The following is a 21,887-nucleotide window of genomic DNA, read 5'->3' on the forward strand; positions in this document are numbered from 1 at the left end:
ATCTTGTTATTTACAGCACCGTTGGGGCAAGCCAGTCAAAACAAAAGGAAAACATCTGATGGGGTGTTTCTGACTCCAAAGTAATTCTAAATAAATCCAGACTGAAGGGACAGTGCATGACAGAGAGAGATGATTTGTTCCATTTGCTACGGCAGGCTCTCCATCAGCTGAGTGTGTATCTCCTGAAAGCTCGGCCTCTGCTTGGCGTTCCTCCTCCAGCAGCTCAGCATGAGATCATTGTAGACACCGTCCGGACAACGGGGAGGCTTGGGCAGATACACCTGGCGGCAAGAGACAAAATATTAATGTAGGATTAATGTGGGCAGGCACTACAGGTGGATAGGGTAAACATGTTAACCAATATATATCAGCATGAAACTTCACCAGTTGATTACTAACATTAAGACAATTATCTTTTGTATTACAGGTTTTCTGAAATGTTGTGTTTAAATATGCAAATGAGGCATTATCTTATTAAATATGTGTTAATTCACATACAGTTCCGGAACAGGAATCTGATCATTGATAAAGCCAGGTTCAACATTCTTCTTTCATTTTGTTGACATATTAAAGTCAAAGGTTTTACACAGGGAAGTTTGGATATTTCTTTGTATCACTCCATAAATCAAAAAATACTGTCAACAGCCATAAGAAAATAATTTATGGTTCTATAAATCAGGCTATGAATGATACAAGAACAAATCCCTCTGTAAAAAACTATAACAACTATAACAATATAGAGAGGAATGAAACTGGACAGTTTGGTGTATGTTTGTTTTGAATGACAAGTTTTCTGAAATTGTATGTATTTAAATGAGGCATTACCTAATGGTAAAGTTTGGTGACCAGTGAAAAGTGTTTTGTTGTAGTGTCTCGCCTTAAAAGGGCTGTGAGTAGTATTGCTATATGAAAATATGAAAGCAAATGTTGGTACTGCGAGATACAGGTGATTAATACAAACAAAACTGGGATTGAAACTGAGAGCATAGCCAGATTGTACTGCGGAGGATGGGTACCATTAAAATGTGTGATGCTCACCTGCTTGCCCTGGTCCCTGAAGAACTCGCCTGTGTTTTCAATGACCTGCTCGTCAGAGAGCTGGGAGTACGGCTGCTTCTTACACAGAGTCAGAATCTCCCACAGAGTCACACCGAAGGCCCACACGTCACTGGCCATGGTGAACTTTCCCTGAGAGAACAGACAACAAATACCATCGAGCGTAGACTTAATGTGGACGCTGGTTTGGAATAATCATCACAGCTGCAATATTATCATGTGGACCGTTAAACAGTATTTCTCAGGGAAGCCTTATTGACCTCTCTTTATATTACACTCTGCTTGAGTTAAAAGTCACAATATTACATTAAGATCTACTTTAATTTCCCTACAAAATATTCATTAAGTTTTTTGATTATGAATAAAAATCAGGCAAAAAAAGTCTGAGATAAATATAGAAAATAAATATAACAAATAAAATAATATATATATAATAAAGCTCTCAGTCAAAATAATATGTTGTGTTTGGGGGAGGGAGATAAAGCTCATAGTCAATATCATCAATACCAGTATATTGTGACACCCCTAATTAAAAGTCCCATAAAAAGATTTATACAGTACTTTATACAGCCAGTACTTTAAAACAAACAACTATTTTACAAGACTTAAAAGCACAGCTGGACGAACAGGCTACGTGTGTGTTATCCACACGTCCCCGGCCGCGCACAGCTCTCACCAGTAGGATGCTCTCCCAGGACATCCAGCGGATGGGCAGCACGGCCCGGCCCTGGATCCTGTAGTAGTCCCCTCTGTACAGGTTCCGACTCATGCCGAAATCAGCGATCTTTATGGTGTAGTTCTTCCCCACCAGGCAATTGCGGGTCGCCAGATCACGGTGGACAAAGTTGAGAGAGGACAGGTACTTCATACCAGATGCAATCTGCACGGCCATGCCAATTAGTTTACTGTAGCTGAAGAGGAGAGGCCACAGAGAAGGAGAATACAAGTCATAAGTACGGTATAGATAGAGTACTTATGCGCAGTGTTGGGGAGTAGCAGCGTCATTTAACAAGCAGTTTAATATTTTGCAGTAGCTTGCTTGTAGTTCAACTACATTCTGATTTGCAGTGATTCAAGTCGTAAAAGTATTTATTTGCCATATTTCATACTACAAACAATGCTGGGCCATAAAAGGAAAGGAATGATTTTTAATTTTAATTGTACTATTGCTTCTTTAGTGTAATTAAACATCTTCGATTCTGCTCTGAGATGTAATAAGATATGTCCATTGTTTTCCTTCAAACTGAATAAAAAGGTGCAAGTTGAAGATTGTTGAGATTGTACAAGTCACATAATACAAGACTGACGAGTAAAACAGGCTTTTTTCTTCTACCAGTGCTCCAGGAGGTGAAACGGTCAGTTTAATGTTTGATTTTTGGTTTATGTGTGACCTGGCTGAGGCATTTGACTTTTGTATTATATTTTGTTATAACTTTGTATCACTGAACATTGTCAATTTGATTTTCCTTTTTGAAAAGAACATTTTCTAAGTAGCTTTAGTTAACTAAACTAGATTTCTCCCTCGGGTGGCTTTGCTGTAGTTCAACTTCTATCAGTATGAAGTCATTGGTTTCTTTTTAAATTAGCTTCACAACACTGGTTATACGTAATGTTGTCTAGTTGGCTCTATATCACCTCCTTGATAATCAATTTACAGTCGACGTATGAGCCTACCTGACCATACTCTCCCCCTCTTTTTCCTCCGGCTCTGTCTTGTCTTCATCAGCAGCCTCTTTCAGTCTGAGCATGCAGAGGAACTGGTTCAGGTCTCCATTCTCCATGTACTCAGTGATCATACACAGCGGGTCTGTGTCCACACACACCGCCAGCAGACGCACAATGTTGGGGTCCCTCAGGCGAGACATGATCCGGATCTCCTTCAGGAAGTCATTCCTGCAGCACAGCGGGGACAAACAATTGTAATTTACCGATTTGTTGAGTAAGGTTGTCACGACACCAGTTTTAACTCGATACCTCTTTCGATACCTCTGTAAAAAGTCTAAGGCAGACAACATAGGATTTAACATTATTATTACTATTCTTAAATGTTTGCCCAACCCTCGTTATGTTAGAGATGCATGTTTGCAATTGTCTTTATTCTGACCTGCACATTCCGAAGAACTATAATTGACATCATACAAAAAACATTTTTGTAACTTTTCTTTCATGGAAAATTTAAATTCAATTGTATGTTCATAATCAAACATTGACTGTTTTTTAAAACTGCACCAAGTTACAGGACAAATGTCAAAATAAAAGTGCTCCTGGTTTTAGACCGGTCTCTGATCTGTTGTTTTTTTATAGCTGTGTTACTTACGATCCTCTCAAATGTAAAATAATATCACAGAAAACGTATCATTTTCAACACATGGTGTCGAAAAAGTATCAAAGTATTGATACTTTTGACGACCTTATCGTTGACTGATTGAATAATAACAACCAGCTGGAGACTGTTCTGTATACTTTTGTCTTTTTATACCTCGCATTCTTGTTGGCATCTTCCCGCAGTGTTTTCACAGCGACCAGCAGAGGCGACTCGTTGTTTCCCTCTATAGACAAATCCTCATCCAAAAAGTCCTGCATGCCCTCGGCCTCACACAAGTGCACCTGTTTTAAAAAGCACTTTGTTAGTCCATCACCCACCTGGCACCACTTGAAACCATCTGTTTAACTCTGTTTAATATCACTAAGTGTTGCCTATTTGTCAGCATGTACTGTGTATTCATTGCATGCTTTTACCACACAGCAATAACTATCCTTCAATCATTAAAATGAGCGCTATAAAGATACATCAACATAACTTTGGTTACAGGGAGAGAGCGTCCTGATGAATCTAATATATTTAAACGACCAAATCAATTCCAACAAACATTAGAGCTACGAAAGTGAAAGTACTTCTCCAAACTGGCCCTCTCCCAGTTTCTCCTTGAAGGTGAGCTTGTGTCTGGGGAACTCTCTCATGGATGAATCGGTGCCAGCGAAGAGATTCATGTTGACGGCTGTGATGGAGTAGCTGTCCGAAGACTCCTGGAGGCTGATGATGTCTGCCTCCGCATAGTGGGGGGCCCCGTCCGCCCCGCTGCTGGCAAGGGCTCTGCAGGAGGTGCTCAGTCCTGATGTGGTGCACACGCAAACACACACACTACAGCAGCTACAGCCACAGACGACCTCGGCAGTATTTAGGCATTATGTTAGATCTTACCGAGGTGTTCGGTGGACTGAGCAAACTCTGGGAGTTTCCGGATAAGGCGGGAAGGCTCCTGGTAGTCGGAGCAGAGCGGGAAGATTCTCTCATAGGTGGAGTTGGTGGTGGAGTCGCTCTCGCTGGACAGAGAGGAGTGGAGGGAGGAGAAAGCCTGTGTCTGCACCGCAAGACGAGCTGTGAGTTCATTATCCAGCAGGCGACGGGAGGCCTGTGGAGGTGAGAGAGAGTCCAGGTCTGTTGTTAGGGGACATCAGTGTTGGACATTCTTGGATATGAGAATTGACTGTGACTGACAGGGTTCCCACACCTTGTTAACCTCTTAGAGTGTGCACAGCATCAAATTCAAAGACTTTTCAAGGACTTTCCAGGACCAATTCCCTCAAATTCAATGACCCAACACTGCATCACTAACGTTAGCTTTCTCGCTTGCTCTCCCTTGCTTAAGCTGACTTCAATCATGCAAGCGCGTGACTGTTACACTTCCTCGAGGCAGGAGACACATGCAGTCGGCAGAAAGTGGCTTATTTACTTATGTCAAGTAAAAAGAAACATAACAAATAAATTCTATTCTTGCACAATATAGAATTTCAAGCATTTCTAAGACCCATGCCTAACTGTGTCTTTTTTCAAAAACTTTTAAGGCCTTGATGTTTTTCCCACAAATTCACAAACTTTCAAGGATTTAAAGGACCCGTGGGAACCATAAACGGAGGTAAAGGAGAGGTTGTCAGCACACCATGTTTCGAGCTAAAAGGTCCTCATCCAACCACGTATCCATAAATATACATTTAGTTGGGCATGTGGGATATAATGTGTGCAAGAACCAAAGTGAACTAGTCGGGTCCGTAAAAACCCTAATTTGGGGGCCCTGGCACATTCGAATGTCACTCTCCCATCATATACACTGATCTCAATTTAGCTGGCTACTTCATCAGGCAAACTGGTGAACATAAAGCAGTCATATAGGCTGAGATCACATGATCCAAAAATAACTATATACTGTGCACATAAAAAACACATAATCTCATACAGGGTTTTATGTGGAATTCTTATTTAAACCATGGGGTGACAGTGTTTAATCCATAAATACAAAAATGTTTAATTTTGAGACTTTTAATACCAAGTCTGTTGATGGCATTGCCCGCCTGCTTTATATGGACTGCCCTGGGACTGCAGTCTATTCCAGCTCATAAAGCTGTCGTATAAAAACAATGAAAAACAAAACCTAGACCACTTACTGACTTGTTTCGTACAAACGGATTAAAAAAAACTTCTCACCTTCTCAAGCATCTTTTGCCAGACCTGCCTCCACAGGATGATGACGATGATAACCAATAAGATGGCGATGATAGCCACCAAGCAGCCAATCAGGATCCTGGTGTTGCTGTCGTCCACTTTATGAGTAGGATCCTCTCCTAACAAACCAGGTGAGGTTGTGAGTTCAAGTGGATTTGAATTAATCTTATTACCAGTATATCCTATAATAATTATATTCTCATTGTATAATCTGCTTCATGTTTAATCACAACTATAGTAACAGAAGTGACATGTATTGCTATGATCAGTCATTCCTCAGCAGGGGGCACTGTTTAACCAGAAAACATTTAGTTCTCCTTAAAAGAGACAATCACCCACACTTCTAGACTGAAATAAATCACTATAAACCATAGTAAGATGTATGACACCAAGCCAAGCTTGATTTAGCAAAATCATAAATGATCGTCTAAATATATACAGTACAAATGTTTTTATTATTTTTGTTTGACTGAAGATTATTCTCAACCCGTGTTTTGTTTACCACCACATCCCTTCCCAGCAGTCGTATATCAAACTAGCCTGCACTCCCTCTTGCCAACATTTTTCTCCACGGCCTGAAAGTCACTTCACTAAAACTAAAACCACTACTTATAGGAAAAGATAATCATAAAGGGTTTAGCTACTGACCTGGCAGTGTGTTTGTGGGGTGTCCATGTTTCCGAGGAGTCAGAGATGTGTTATACACGGCTGAGCCTGTGTGAGAAAGAAAAAGAAGGAAAGCTGAAGGATGTAAGGTCGGACAGGAGGTACGGTGGTAGGTTAATGCTCAATATGTCATTTGCTGCCACTAAGGGTCTCTCAATCAAAACAATAACAAAAGATGGAGCTTGGTGGCGTCCCTTGCTGTCATGGCAGTCTGCTTCTCCCTGTTAGGATTCCTTTATTGTTCATCGTTCAGGAAGATTTTACTAGATCATCCCCAGAGGTCTCCTCCTCTCCAAAACAAACAGACCTGCTGATTAAAACCGATAAAAACACTAAATAAAGCAGTTTCACGTTAAAAATAATTGTTTCTCTGATGCTGCTCTGCAGACAATGTCCCGTAGGTCAAGTTACCCCCAAATTTTGCTCAGCTTGTTTCTCTGTTAACGTAAGATCCAGATGTTTAGGAGATTTCCTCCTTTCCAAAACAAATGGTCCGGGTCATTAAAACCTTTAAAAACATTAAATAAAGCAGTTTCACGTTAAAAAATAAGTGTTTCTCTGACGCTGTTCTTCTGCCGTTAATGTTAGCTGATTCTCTGAACTTAGAATCCTTAATTCAGTTACAAATATAGTTAAAAACAACCAACATCTAAAAAGTCTAGCATTAAAATGTGGCTTAAAACTGGAAGAAAAGTACATTTATGACAGCTTCTGGCAGACAAAGACAACACTGATACAACAGACATTGATTAATTTCTCCAGGTTAACATTTGGGATTATGTAAATACACAATTTAATTTATTTTTTTGGGCTTTTCATGCCTTTATGATAGAGAAGTGCAGATTGTGAAGGGGGGAGACAGAGAGAAGGGGAACGACATACAGCAAACACCACAGGTTGGACTTGAACCAGTGGCTGCTGTGGGCAAGGACTAAGCCTTTGTATATGGGACTCCTGTGCTACCGGTTGAGCTACCAGGACGCCCTGTCTTAGACATTTTAATGTGGAAAATGTCTCATTAAGTCAACATTGACATTGTATGGTCGGACCTTTAAATAGGATGAACATTCAAATCAAAGTGTTGGAGGCTCTGACTCGAAGAAGACATCCAATCTTACCTGACTGGAAGGCCACCTCACTGAACAGCATCCAAAGGTCACTGAAGTGGAAGCGGCATTTGATGGCGCTGGCTGTGCGGTCCCCGAGGGACACGGTGACGAAACGGGCGTTTTGGCTCGTGCGGTCGACATTGGGCCTAAAGGTCACCGGATCAGCCTCCCAGTCTGATCCTGAGCGGAAGTAACAGGTGGCCTGTCTGAACATCCTCACCCCTCGGCTGAACATGTTATTACAATGAACCTGCGGAGGTGGAGGTGGGATATGTAACTAAAAGCAAGCATGATCAGAGTACTGAAAACTGTATGTAGCAGATAGTCAGTTTATTGTTTTCTCTCCCTATGACTATGATGACTAAACGGGTGCTCCACACTGTCAGGATAGATGATGAGGGAAGGTGCAGTGATGACTAAGCTGTCTCGCTGTGCTGTAGCTATAAAAACATTGAGCCTCATGCAGGAAGCGAAGAAGAATAATTTTCTTGTTATTTTTGTGTCCGTGATTTGTTCTTATCGTGTTAGTACTCATTGATTCACCAAAGATTCCTCATTATTGCTCTACTCTTAGAGAACATTCTACGAGTTGTGGGGAGCACTGCTCACAAACTGCTCTTAGATGCTTTTTGATTTTCCTGTAACATTAAAGTGTGCCACGATTATTGCACACAACACAACGCCTGCCCTTATATCGTGTTTAGGGGGCGTTACATATGCTAATAATAAACAATTGGATTCATCATTCAACGCACATAAGAGCAGATTTCGATGGTTAACAACCTTTGGTGCATGTCGAGTTGGCTCCTCTTGTTTTCTCTCTTTTTAAGTTAAGTTAAATTAAGGGAAAGTATAAGACAAATTTAAGAGAAAGTTGCTGCATGAGGCCCATCATCTCGGATCCCTGGCCTCAGCACGTACCCATGACAAATAGACTCATTTAGGCAGAATGTAATTTTCCCACTGGAAGGCTATTTTGCATCATTTTATACATTTTATGTCTCTGTGAAATGTGCTGCAGCTGTAGAAGATGGGTGCTTGCCCAGCACAGAGCAGTTCAGCATAATGTTGGCTCAGCAATTTAAAAAATATTCCACTTTTTCCCTATCAAACTGTTCTGTGAAGTTGTCCCCTGCACCGACTCGACCTCACCTTCATGGAAGTGAAGTTTCGGACATGGTCGAACTCAAAGATCATCTCCACGTAACCTTTGGGGAGGCTCTTGTTGTTCCAGCCCACGTAGTCGTACCCTGGCCACATGCCGTATATGTGGCTGTGGAGAAAATCATCCAGACCCCAGGTGCCATCTGTCAGCTGGCCGAGGCCCTTCGTCAGTCTAGTGGAGGGATGGAGGGAAGAAATGAAGAGAGAAAACACCTGCATTTTAAATTCTAATAATTGAGCAGTGCAGAGATGTTTTAATTCACAACTGAAATTCACATTTTAAAGTTGTTTTAGCGAAATGATGCCTGAAATAATCTGGACCTTTCAGCTGATGCTCCATCATACACAGAGTCATTGAAGTAGACATCCAGGCCTCTGTAGATCATTTGGTGTCCATCTGGAATGCTATAAGACATCAGGCCATCTACAGGAGGCAGGTCAAAGGTCAGAGAGTTACACACTGCATGCTTATAGGATATAATGACAGTTATTAGAAGATTAACTAGATGTTGGTAGTGAGACTAGGTCAGGGGTCAGCAACCTGTGGCTCTTTAGCCCCTCTCCACTCCTGTGCCTTTGACAAACGTGAACTAAAATGTGCGTCAGGCTAGCTATGGATTCCAAATCCAAAGAAAATAAAAGTCTGGGAGGAAAATAGAGTTTTTAATAGTGCGGGGACACGTTTGTTTGCTTTCACTGTCGATGCTGTACACTGTACAGTATGTTTGATCTGCGGTGAGAAATTAATAAAGAACAAAAAAAGTATTATGGAAAGACATTTCCAGAACAATACTTCAGTAGAAGATGTTGCACTCTGTATAATGAAAAGCAATGACTAACCCAACCATTCGCAGCCGTAGAGCTCCACTCTCATACACACGATCATGGAGTGGTCTGTCACAGGCATAAAGCGGACAAAACGAGCTATGATGGGCGGCTCCAGATCCTTCAGCACCACATCGTACGCATTCCTGTTCCCCTCGATGACCTGGCAGAGGAGACGCAGACGGCACGAATAAGAGCCGCTGAGTGAAACACACTCAGCATATAAAGTACTGTATGTGATTGTTAAATCATTCGTAAAACCTGATAAGTCTGTAAAGATTGTAAAAAGAATGGCCCCTGAGTGTGATACTATGAGCCTATTTATTCCTTTGTTTTGATATTGTATTGTAAGTAGTATCTTATGTGGTAACTGGTCGAGCTGGGGCAAATTTGAACTATTTAATATATTACTGGGTAATGTAATCTATAATCTTTCATCAAAGTGGATAACCTCATCATACGTCTTATTAAACTGTAAAATGTTTCCATCTGAAATATAGTAGAGTAGAAGTGCCTCAAGGTTAAACGCACAATATGTGATGTTCTGTCATTAGGAGTCTCTCAATCAAAACAATAACAAACGAAGTCGTGAAGCAGCGTGGGATCATGGGAGTTTGTCATTGCAGTCAGTTTAAGGTTAGGGTTACTTCATTTTTCATCGTTCAGGATGTTTTTACTAGGAGCAGAATGATCCACAGAGGACTCCTCTCTCCAAAACCAACGAACTAGGTGATTAAAACAAGTAAAAACATTGATTAAAGCCGTTTCATGTTAAAATTAATCTCTGATGTACGAACGTTTGCTCAGCTTGTTTCTTAAGAAAAGATCCAGACGTCCGCTGACTAAAATCCTTCATTCGGTTATAATATATAGTTTCAAACCATCAAGATCCGAAATGTATTTTGTACAAACGTGGCTTAAAACTGGATAAAAAGTACGTTTATGACAACTTCTGGCAGACATCCACAACAATGCAATGAAGATTTGATAATGGTTGGAAACATTTGGGATAATGTCACCTCAAATAAATGTACAACATATGTCTGGTTGTTTTTAGACATTTTAATGCAGAAATGTTATTTGTACATTTCACCACTGCCTAAACTTCAATAACTGCTCTTATAAATATTTTAGTCTGAATTTTGTTCAGACATAAGAGGAGCCAGTGATCCTTCATCTCATTTAAATTGACAGATTCAAAGTAGCTGCATGTTTGATATATGATACAGTGATAAACAAAACGCGTCTGGAATGAGAAGCCATGACAGTAATATCTACACATGCTCACCTGCCTTCCCTTCCTGTCCTGCCATTCCACCCAGCTGCTGCCGTCGCGGCTGTACTTGATCCTGTATCGCTGGGCAAACTCATTACCCATGCCGTCAGCGTGGCGACCTTGTGTGCCCACCAGTGTGATGAAGTACAGCGAACGCAGGTCCACCTGGAGATACTCTTTGAGGCCGTCCGGCTCTGACATGATGTCAGGACACCAGGCCCCGTCACCGTCTCCGTTGTCTAAGTCAAGTCTGAAGAGCGGGAGAAAGAGGAGGGCAGAGTTCAGAGATGAGAGGAACATGAGAAATAAGAGGAAGATTAAAAGAGGAAAGAAATGTTGCACTACATGAGGAGGAAGAAGAACATTTAATTGAACTTATCTACGCTGCATAATTCATAAGTGCATGAGAACCTCTTCGACTACTCTGTATCGCTGCTGGACCACAGCAGGTAAAACAACATTTTAATTATTCAACATGGAGCCAGTTCATGAAACTTCCACATAATGTTGAGCGTCAGATTTCATCCTCGACCTTGGAAACAGCAGTTGACCAAACACCTCAAGGTCTATTTAGAGGCTGTTCTGAAGCAAAATCTATCTGCGATCGAAAGCTCCAGAGCAGCCTCTAAATAGACCTTGAGGGGACATTGTTTTATTTACTTTCACATACGCTGTTTGCAACACCAAGTCTCAGGCAGTTTAAAAAAACAAAACAAAGCAGCGGTGAGTTTGTGATGAACAGAAGAAGAATCTGGCACGAATAGCAATGGACACCAGGGTTGAAAAAAAACTAAACTTTACAAATTATGACTGAAGAAGGAGGCTATAATATATTGTTTATATTGGAATTAAAGTTTAAAAAAAAAGTTTAAAACTTTATAAGTGCCAGGCCTTCGATTAGGAGTGGTTTATAGACGGCGTTTACATTATTTTATTCACGTATTCTATTGGATTTAAGTTGGAAATGTTACTTTTTTAATTTGTTAATACATTTCTTTCCACAGTTTTTCTACTATTAGTTTATTATAGCTTTTAATTCTATTTTATTACATTTCCATCATTTTATTGTCTCGTTGGCCTCAAATTGTCAAACTGCTTTCAGTCTTCTGTGAAGCACTTTGAACCGCACTAACATGTATGAAAAGTTTGATTGATTGATGAAGCTGAGTAAACACTCTAACGTACGAAGCACATCAAAAGAAACGAACACATGGGAAAAGGAAAGTGTCATCCAACGTGCCTGCCAAATCTTGCAGCCGTTGACTCAGACCATTGGCTGGAGGCAGAGATGTCCTCGTCCTGAATCTGCCCACCGGTCATACCGAGAGGATATCGGCACATTTCTGCAAACACATGAAGCATCACAGATACACATGCTGCTCACAGTATGAATCTATGTTTGTGTGCGTGAGACCTGTAAGCCCTCACATGAGTTTGTATCATTTTTGTGTATTTGCAGTTGTGAGGAGTGTAAAGTGGTCAGGTCCCCCCCCCCCCCCCCCCCCCCCCAGTCCTCTTCCTGCAGCCCTGTAAGGCCTCTAAACCCAAACAGAGGCATCACTGTGTAGGTGCCAGTCTAAGCAAAATGAGACGGGAGTGGCCTCTGAGCTGCATGCTCTTCATTTTTCATCCTTTTTCATAATCTATACCAGAGCCACGTGAGAGATATTTTTAGGTTTTAAAGCATTGGCATCTGCTGGGCATCAGCTTTTACGTAATAAAAGTAAGTTTGGCATCAACAGAAGCTACATTAGAATCTTAATATGACTCTCTGACTACACATCATCTGCTCACTGCATCTACCAGAGTGAGACTGTTTATTCTCCACCTGGTTATTAAGGCACGTCTGTGTTTTATTCACCTTCCCACACCAAACGCCTGACTTTGAGAGAGCAGCAGAACAAATAAGCCTTTTACTGTGAAAATATGAGTGAGTGAGAAAGTCAAATGTGTGTGTGTGTGTGTGTGTGTGTGTGTGTGTGTGTGTGTGTGTGTGTGAGTGAGTGAGAGAGTGTAGGTGTGTGTGCTACCTATAACTACGCCTAGAAATATCTAACTTTTTTTTTTCTTTCCACAAATGCCCCCTGCTTGTGAAAGGTCTGCCTGTTCTGACCGTATTTGCTGTCTGACCATTGGGTAAACCACACACACACACACACACACACACACACACACACACACACATACACACACACACACACACACACACACATACACATACACACACACACACACACACACACACACACACACATACACATACACACACACACACACACACACACACACACACACACACACACACACACACACACACACACACACATTACATTCTTGCATTCTAAGCCCACCCACCTAAAATTGCTTTCCTTCTCTATCTTGTCAACATGATTATCCCTTAATATGAGGAGGTTATTTTGAGTTTTTATATATATATATATATATGACATATCCACATAATATAAACCTATGTAAAATGTATACTATATCATTGAAGTATAATATTAGTGTTGATAATGTTGAGGTGTGATTCCTGCAAGACCAACATGTCCTACCAAAGTGTCCTTGAGCAACATATTTAACCCCCGACTTACTGAGGAAGAACAACATGGATGTAAAATATAAATATCTACTATACCTGGGTTGACTTGAGATCGTACAGTAGCAGCCAGCAGGATAAAGACGACATGGTGCGACATCTGTTGAACCTTCATGACCTCCATCTCTTCTCACGGGCTGCACAGCTGAAAGGTTGTAGATGAGTAGAACGTCAACTTCAACCATAGACAATCAGCAAACCTTAGGTTGTCAACACATTCTTCAAATCCTGTGCTTTATATTTACATTTTGGAAGATTTGAAGGATTCAAAGGTTTTATTTGCCACATACACAAACAGGCCTCATGCAGCAACTTCCTCTTAAATTTCTCTTATATTTTCTTTTAAATGTCTGTTAAGAGATAAGAGCAGTCAACTCCAGATGCAAATCTGCTCTCTGCCAGCTGTGCTGAACTACTAATTCCACTTGATCATAAATTGGAGGTGTGTAGCCGATTAGCACAGATAACGGCCCCTAAACACTATATTAGGGCAGGTGTTGTGCCGTGTGCAAATACTCTGGCACTCTGGAGAGATGGCACCAAAAGAAGTCTGTGAGAAGAAGAACTTCAGCAGTAGTGGAAACGAGATACTGTTGGATGAACTAAAACTAAGCATGTGAGTTTTCAGAACTGTCAGTGCTGCATTACAGGAAGTAAGAGCAGTTGGTGAGCCATTCAGAGGGTTTTTATGGTCTGAAATGGGAAGAAATTACCAATAGTATTGCCTTAGCCCACACATTTAATAATCCCATTATGATAATTACTCTAAAACATATAGTAATATAAATATTATTATATGTTTTTAAAATGTATAACGTGTGTTTCCTTTGTGGATTTGTTTGTTTATTTCTCCTCTTGGTAAGAGTGCTCTCCACCACTAAAATGTTCTCTTTCCTAAGAGAAGAGCACAAATAAGAAAACATTGGTGAATCCCAGAACTCAAGGGCGACTATCAGAATAAGAACAAATTGTGGATACAAACAAAAATAAGAGGAAATTAGTTCTTATATTGCTTCCTGCATGAGGCCCATGTGAGCTGAAATACAGGATTAGCGTGCTCTTAAAGCTGTGAAAGACTAGTATGCAGTGAACAATAATAAGAATTAGATTAAAAGGGATTAGCAATAAGAAATATAAAACATTTATATCATAGGTGATATGACAGTTTCAGGATAGTTGGATGTTGTATAGAGTGGATCGGCCATAAAACCCCACAGTGGTAAACGCACACACAGCCCTCCTTGTAACCCGGAGTCTCAGTGACTTACGCCTCTTCCACACTCTGGTACTACAACTTAGACTACTGTTCACAAACTGCACCTCTTTCACGTGGTGGGTTCACCAAATATTTGGGGGACAATCTCATTCTGTGTGTATAGAATGTAGTTATACTGTAGTATAGTGCATAATAAGTGAAAACCCATGTCTGTAATGCCTCTTTTAGTAGAGTTTCCATTTCTGGAGAGCTGGCATGATGATCGCTGGCTAACTTTCTACTGCAATAACTTTTATCCCTGTTTATTTTTGAGGTACAGATTTAAATAATACAATACAAAATAAATAAAAGCAGAAATATTGTGCCTTTCTTCATCTTAATATTTGCAGATAGATCTTTTTCTTGTACTTACCTGCGTATAATATATTTTCCTGTATGATGTCACTCTCTATACTGAGCTGAACTGACACAAACTTCCTTCAAAGTCCACGTGGACACTGTGGTGAATAGCACATGAGAAAAATACGGATTTGACTTACTTTTGCAAGTTCTTCTCTCGTTTACGAAACCATCTGTCTGTGGAGATATTCCACATCTACTGTGACTTAATGCATTCAGCACTGGGAGTCGCTGACCTCTTCTTCCTTTGAAGGACTTTCTGGGAATGGAAGAGAGAGAGAGAGAGAGAGAGAGGGAAGGAAAGAGAGAGAGGGAGAGAGAGGGGGATAGGAAACGAAGGCTGATGTAACAGTCTTGCTGGCTGGAGGAATGAAACAGAGAAAATAACACGCTTTGGGATTTTGAGGTGAGGCAAAAATCCCAGAATTCCACCTGATTCACAAATAGTTTCAATTATGGCCCACAGAGGCAGCTGAGAGCAGCAGTGTCTGGCTGCTTCCAGAGCAGCTACTGACAAAAACAGACTGGAGTTATTTTTCCTGCAGAGGAGAACCTGCTAATTAGTGAAGGAGACATGGTGTTTTAGAAAAAACTATCACTGCATACAAACAAGATGAGTCACGGCTGGGATTCAAAGTAAAATGGACACAGCCGCTACAGCAGAAGCTTGTTCTGATGTCCATAAATCAATATGTGAATAAGAATGGTTTGTTAGCATGGAAAAGCACATAATATGTGTTGTATTGTGTGCTAATTTCTTCTAACTTTTTCTTTCTCATACAAAGCTTACATTACAAAGGGTGCTACAGAATTAAACTCTGAAAAAAGTTATTTTTTCTACTGCAGCAGCACAAGTATGAAAATATTCCTTCACAATCCTACGTGTGAAAACTACAGAGTAGTATTAAAGCCTGGTGAAAGGAAAACAAATGAGCGGAACTCTCTTGGTTTTTTTGTTTTGCATTACGAGAATTAAGTTGAAATGTCTATAATAAAGTCAAACTTTAAGAAGTGCCAGGCATATGAATAAATAAATCAGAGCAGGAAGATTTTTTTTATTAATACATTTTTGCATCTTGGGTATAAAGTAAAAATGTCTAGAATAAATAAATAAAATAAATAAATCAGACTTTATTCTTGACATGCAAAAAATAAATAATCTTTCTCGTTTTGGTCCTTATGCCCCCCCTTAATACTCTCCCGTAGAAAAGAGGAGTAAAGACTTTCACTACTTTTGCATTCAAAGCCACAGCATTCCTTTTTTCTTTTAAACACTCTTGCTCGTATTAATCTACAATAACAAAACGTAAAACTACGATACTTTGAAAGGGTCTCAGCATAGCTGATCCCAAAATTATAACGTTAATAATTAATGATAACAGCACTGGTTACATCGGCTAAAAAATGGACTCATGTCCTGTTTCCAGTCTGTGTGCTGCTACGCTAACCTGTTGCTGGATGCAGCTTCATATGTAATGCACATGACTCGTGGTATTATATGTGGCTTTTGGTGCCTTTTGCACAGAGTTTTCTGTTTCCCCGTTTCATTACATTACAGGTCCTATCACTGGGGGACATCATTTGAGAACACAATGTGTGCTTCCATATCTACGCGGATGACACACAACTGTACCAATCTGCTGAACCAAATGATACTACAGCTATTAACTCCATCACCACCTGTCTGTCAGCAATAAATAAATAGATGAGCAATAATTTCTTAAAATTAAATGAGAACAAAACTGAAATCCTACTAGTAGGTCCTGTAGCAAAAAGAGAGATGATGCTGAATAACATGGGGAAACTTACTCCTTTGATTAAACCTGAAGTTACAAGTCTTGGTGTTATCATAGACTCAGATCTAAGCTTTAAATCCCACATAAACAAGGTGACAAAAACATAATTCTTCCACCTTAGAAATATAGCTACAATCAGACAATTTATAAATCAAAAGGATGCTGAAAAACTAATCCATGCTTTTATCTCAAGCCGACTCGATTACTGTAATGCACTCTTTACTGGCCTTCCAAAAAAACAACGGAGAGACTTCAGCTCATCCAAAACGCTGCAGCGAGGCTGCTGACTAGAACCAAGAGGAGAGACCACATCAGTCCAGTGTTAGCCGCTCTACACTGACTTCCAGTAACTTTTAGAATTGGTTTTAAAGTCCTCCTTCTTGTATACAAAGCCCTAAACGGAACCGCACCAAGTTACACTGCCAACTCTCTAATCAACTAGGTGCCCCCAAGAACATTACGATCATCCACTACTGGTTTATTAAATGTTCCCAGAAAGATTCAAAAGAAAATCGGGGATGCAGCCTTTTGCAATTATGCACCAAAGCTATGGAACACTTTACCTGCAGACATTTGGGAGGCAAGCTCGCTCAATATCTTCAAAAGTAAGCTAAAAACATATCTTTTTACTTTAGCCTTTTAATAGTGATATTTTATATATTTTTACTTTAGCCTTTTAATAGTGATATTTTATATCTCTTTACTTTAGCCTTTTAATAGTGATATTTTATATCTCTTTACTTTAGCCTTTTAATAGTGATATTTTATATCTCTTTACTTTAGCCTTTTAATAGTGATATTTTATATCTCTTTACTTTAGCCTTTTAATAGTGATATTTTATATCTCTTTACTTTAGCCTTTTAATAGTGATATTTTATATCTCTTTACTTTAGCCTTTTAATGGTGATATTTTATATATTTTTACTTTAGCCTTTTAATAGTGATATTTTATATCTCTTTACTTTAGCCTTTTAATAGTGATATTTTATATATTTTTATCTTAGCCTTTTAATGGTGATATTTTATATATTTTTACTTTAGCCTTTTAATAGTGATATTTTATATCTCTTTACTTTAGCCTTTTAATAGTGATATTTTATATATTTTTATCTTAGCCTTTTAAAGGTGCCACTTTAAACTAATTTAAATGATTTCATACATTTTTGCCATGCCTGGTTTAACATTGAATGTGTAAAGGTAACTGAGATGAATTTCAGAGTGTGTATTTTTGAAAAGCCTGAGATCAAATAGACTGTGTTACCACGGGAACAAGAGGAAGTTTCTCTGATAAATGTGTATTGGAGAAAAACTGGCTTTAACCGAAGGGAGTAAACCAGTTGAAAGGCCACAGGGGCCCATTGTTGATCTCATGCTTTCAAAATATGGCTCTGACAGTTTAAAACATTTACAAGAATGGTGTGATGAATGTGATTTCCCGGTAGTAGGGTCGTTAAGTACGGCACAGATAGAGAAACTAGGCATGAATTCCAATGTTATTTTATACTATTTTAATTCTGCTATTTTAATTCAGCTATTTTTATACCATTTTAGTTCTGCTATTTTATACCATTTTAATTCTGCTATTTTATACTATTTTAATTCTGCTATTTTTATAATGGTACTTCAGACTCATTTACATCTACACTGTGATTATTGTACTGTAAATGCTCTTATTCTGTCCTTGTACTAATTGTTATGTTTTTGCTGTGAAGCACTTTGGGCTGCAATTCTTGTATGAAAGGTGCTATACAAATACAGATTATTATTATTATTATTATTATTATTATTATTATTATTATTATTATTATTGAGCTGACGCTCTTATCCAGAGTGACTTACAGAGAACTAACTATAGGGACGGTCTCCCTGGAGCAACTCAGGGTTAAGCTCAGGGGCACAATGGTGGCAGCCTGGTATTGAACTTACAACCATCTGGTGTTGTATTTGGAAACCGTAGGCTACCACTAGATACTAGGCCATCACCACCACAGTTTCCAGTCTTTATGCTAAACTAAGCTAACTGATAGCTGACTCCACCTACAAATGTTACTGCCTCAGTTTCTCATTATGAGTCATGTATGCTGGCTGGATACATGACACACAAACCTTCTCACCTCGGTAGGAGTCTGATCGGAATAATGGCTTTTATATAATAATTCACCAGAAAGCACTTGGGGCTGAATTTTGGTAGGTTTTGACAAGCCTAAAAGAGTCTTTAGTCTTGATAGCAGCTCTGTGAAGCTGTGCTCAGACACAGCTTAGCTTTGGGTTAAATGCTAATGACAACATGCTAACAATTAGCTTATTACTTCTAAACAAAGTAGTTTACAGCTGAGGATAATGATATATAATATAACAATAATATATAAAGCTGAGGAAAATGATAATATAGTTTTGCAGATATTTGGTCAAATGTATGAACATTTTGAGAATGGTGCTACATATAAAGTCAGAGGACCACTAAGTTTTTACAATTCATCCTGATGGGAATATGAATGTCCAATAGTTATTCATACATTTCACTCAAAAGCACAACATCCATCCATTAAAAGTTGAGCTATAGAGTGCTGTAAGGATGATGTATTGTTAGCATCGCCCTGGTTCCCTCTACAAAAAGCCAAAGGACTCTTTTCATTGGACTTTGGATTATTTCAGAAAATAAACTCTGTAGCAAACAAACATATATATGATATGATATTACATCATATTAATATATATATATATATATATATATATATATATATATATATATATATATATATATATATATATATATTATATTTATATTACGGGATATTACATGTTTTGTTCAGCAAGATAATTTTCACACATGAACACCACTTTTATGATTTTTGATATGTAAATGTAATCAGCCACATGTTAGCAACCAACTTTTTTAAGACGCATAAAAGCTTCAAAATTCACAAGTGGGACATTTACTGATGAATTTTATGTCAAAAAACAAGTGAAAATCTCTTAAGCTTGTGTTGACCACAGACCTTATTCCAGGCTTCTAACTAAAAACTCATGATTGAACTGGAAGTGCAACAATGTGACTAATTTCAGGGGTTTTAGGACTTGTTCCTGCAGCACTCTATTAGGATTCATCGTCTGGGAACCATAAATGTGTGTATACATTTTGAACCAATTCATTCTTTGTATTTTGATATCTTACTTTATATCATTTTGAACATTTCATGACAATCCAGCCAATAATAGTTGAGATATTTCAGTCTTGGCTGAAGTGGTGGAAATTTCCATCCCAGGAGCCACAGTGCTAGTCTGGCTAAAACCACCAAATCAAGGGATGAACTTTACACAGCATGTACAGTAAATCAATGTTTTTTTAATTAATTTTACAGGCAGAATACAAGAGGGGGTGAGCGGAATGACACTACAGACCATTTTTCATTATAATCAAGCAAATGAAAGTAGAGGCCGCCCACTACCTGTGTCAGCAGCAGCTTCACAACTGGAACTGCTGGCTGTCGTGGCTGGATGTGGGTGGGTAATGGCTGATATGTTTTTTCCATCTTATCTGCAGCGTTACATCAAGCTGCTGCTGTCTGCACACACAGTGAGCTTAATGAGAACTGTCCCTGTTTAACGGCCACAGCTTGTGTATTTGTAACATTAACAGAGAGGGAGCCATCATCCTCACAAAAGACCCTCGGCATGCCCACATCACATTTTCTCAACCAGTTATAAATACTAATGAGAAAAGCATTTTGAAAAGGTCAGCCCAGGAGCCGGCGCTGCTTATCATTATGTTCGGGACATATTTCTGGATATATCACCGAGCAATATCACACCAACTACAGTGAACATACCATGACACCAGACGGCATTTGAGAAAGGGTATGTAATTCCACAAGGAGAAACATTGATTTAAGTGCACTTTAATTTTTTTGTACACTTCATGTGAACAGACGTAACCTTGGAGAGAAATGACAGAGAAATATGAATACAGCAGACAGAATGTGAGTGCAGGAGAGCAGGGAAGAGGTGGCGAGCTTTAGGGAAAAGAGGGGAGGGAGAGGAGGAGATTTATTGATTTTGGAAAGAGCTCAATGACATGTCCCCAATTCAGTGATTCAGAGATCTGGCTCACAGTCAGCGAGGTCGAGCTGGTGCGACTGCTGGCCAGAAGAATATGAAAGAGTCCAGGAGTCTCATACTCCTCCACCTTTCCCGCAATTGGTACTTCAGGACTTTCCGAGCAATTCCTCTGAAGGCTGAACAGTGACCAAGCAGTTTATGGTATCAAAGTCACTACGAGGAACTTTTAACTGGGAAGGGAGAACCAGAATCAGGACTGAACGGGGGAGACTGTCAGACCCTGCTGCTGTAAAATGAGAGGTTTTCTAAAGGGACTCCTGTGCTCAGAAAAACTACTGCTTTTGTCCACAGAGACCGCCAAAATCTACACAAAATGAATGTTCCTTGAAGTAACTTTGGAATATTACTTACAGTACGTGGTGGCTATATTTGAACCAGCAGAGACAGTTATAGCAGCACCTGCACACAGTGAGATGTTTCCCTCTGAGAAACAGCATCACCTAATCACAAGTGTCGGAGAATAGTATGAATAAAATCATGCCATGTATTTTATGCAATGCTTTTAAGTTAATCAAACTATATACAAGGTATTGAAAAGAGAAAATTTAAAATAAAATTAGACTATGAGAGATACATGCTCATTTTTAAATCCATGTGTAATTACAGATTACACGTCAAAGCAAGCACAGTAAAGTTTTTAATTTTCACACTCCAAAAAATGTGTTAGCATATCCAGACAGACTTTTCCTCACAGATCTTCATTAGGGAAACAGCAAAAATGACCACGTCCATGCCGGATGTGTCACAACTAAATAAACACAAACACAACCACAGTATAACAAGTCCAGCGAGTCAGGGAACCAAACGGATGTAAGGTACAACAATCATCAAACTGACACAAAGTGACACGCACACAGTATGCAACACACATACTAACAGACAGCAGAGAGTCAGAGCCTGAAACGCCACAGTGTTCATACTAAAAGACGGTCCAAGGTTTGAACATGCTGCACTGTGCCAAATTCACATCTGGAAATACACCTGTTTTGGTTTTTGGAGCTGCAATAGAGCAAAACGTAAGAATCCAATTTATCAATTTGATTATACTTTCTGAATCTCAGTTTTTTTTAATTTAATCTCCCACCACTCGAACAAGTGGGACATTTTCTCAGTGCACAGGAAATAGGAAATCGTAACAGAAGAGTGGTGATTGAGGCGGT

The 21,887-nt window shown here is 39.4% G+C and overlaps 1 protein-coding gene across 1 annotated transcript; it reads right to left on the reverse strand.

Annotated features, from left to right (window-relative positions):
- Window positions 1–9: 9 nt before the first annotated feature.
- Window positions 10–15,043, reverse strand: ddr2b (discoidin domain receptor tyrosine kinase 2b). The gene is made up of 17 exons (XM_029454035.1): window positions 14,952–15,043; window positions 13,236–13,341; window positions 11,838–11,940; window positions 10,610–10,847; window positions 9,337–9,484; window positions 8,818–8,920; window positions 8,485–8,668; window positions 7,342–7,582; window positions 6,206–6,271; window positions 5,540–5,676; window positions 4,259–4,469; window positions 3,952–4,169; window positions 3,536–3,663; window positions 2,731–2,949; window positions 1,733–1,967; window positions 1,039–1,188; window positions 10–281 (listed from the first exon to the last, which is right to left on the reverse strand). Exons 2-17 carry the CDS (start codon window positions 13,318–13,320, stop codon window positions 147–149), a joined length of 2,601 nt encoding a protein of 866 aa, XP_029309895.1. The 5' UTR covers window positions 13,321–13,341; window positions 14,952–15,043; the 3' UTR covers window positions 10–146.
- Between the last annotated feature and the right edge of the window lie 6,844 nt (window positions 15,044–21,887).

The sequence above is a fragment of the Cottoperca gobio genome, chromosome 17, assembly GCF_900634415.1.
Source record: "Cottoperca gobio chromosome 17, fCotGob3.1, whole genome shotgun sequence".
NCBI classification, from domain to species: domain Eukaryota; kingdom Metazoa; phylum Chordata; class Actinopteri; order Perciformes; family Bovichtidae; genus Cottoperca; species Cottoperca gobio.

Coding starts and splice junctions, on each gene's coding strand:
- ddr2b (XM_029454035.1), bottom strand. CDS start 13,320: ATGGAGGTCATGAAGGTTCAACAGATGTCGCACCATGTCGTCTTTATC. Junction 2,950..3,535: donor GATGCCAACAAGAATGCGAG/GTATAAAAAGAC, acceptor GCTGTGCTGCAG/GAATGACTTCCTGAAGGAGA. Junction 1,189..1,732: donor CCTGGGAGAGCATCCTACTG/GTGAGAGCTGTG, acceptor CTGTTCTCTCAG/GGAAAGTTCACCATGGCCAG.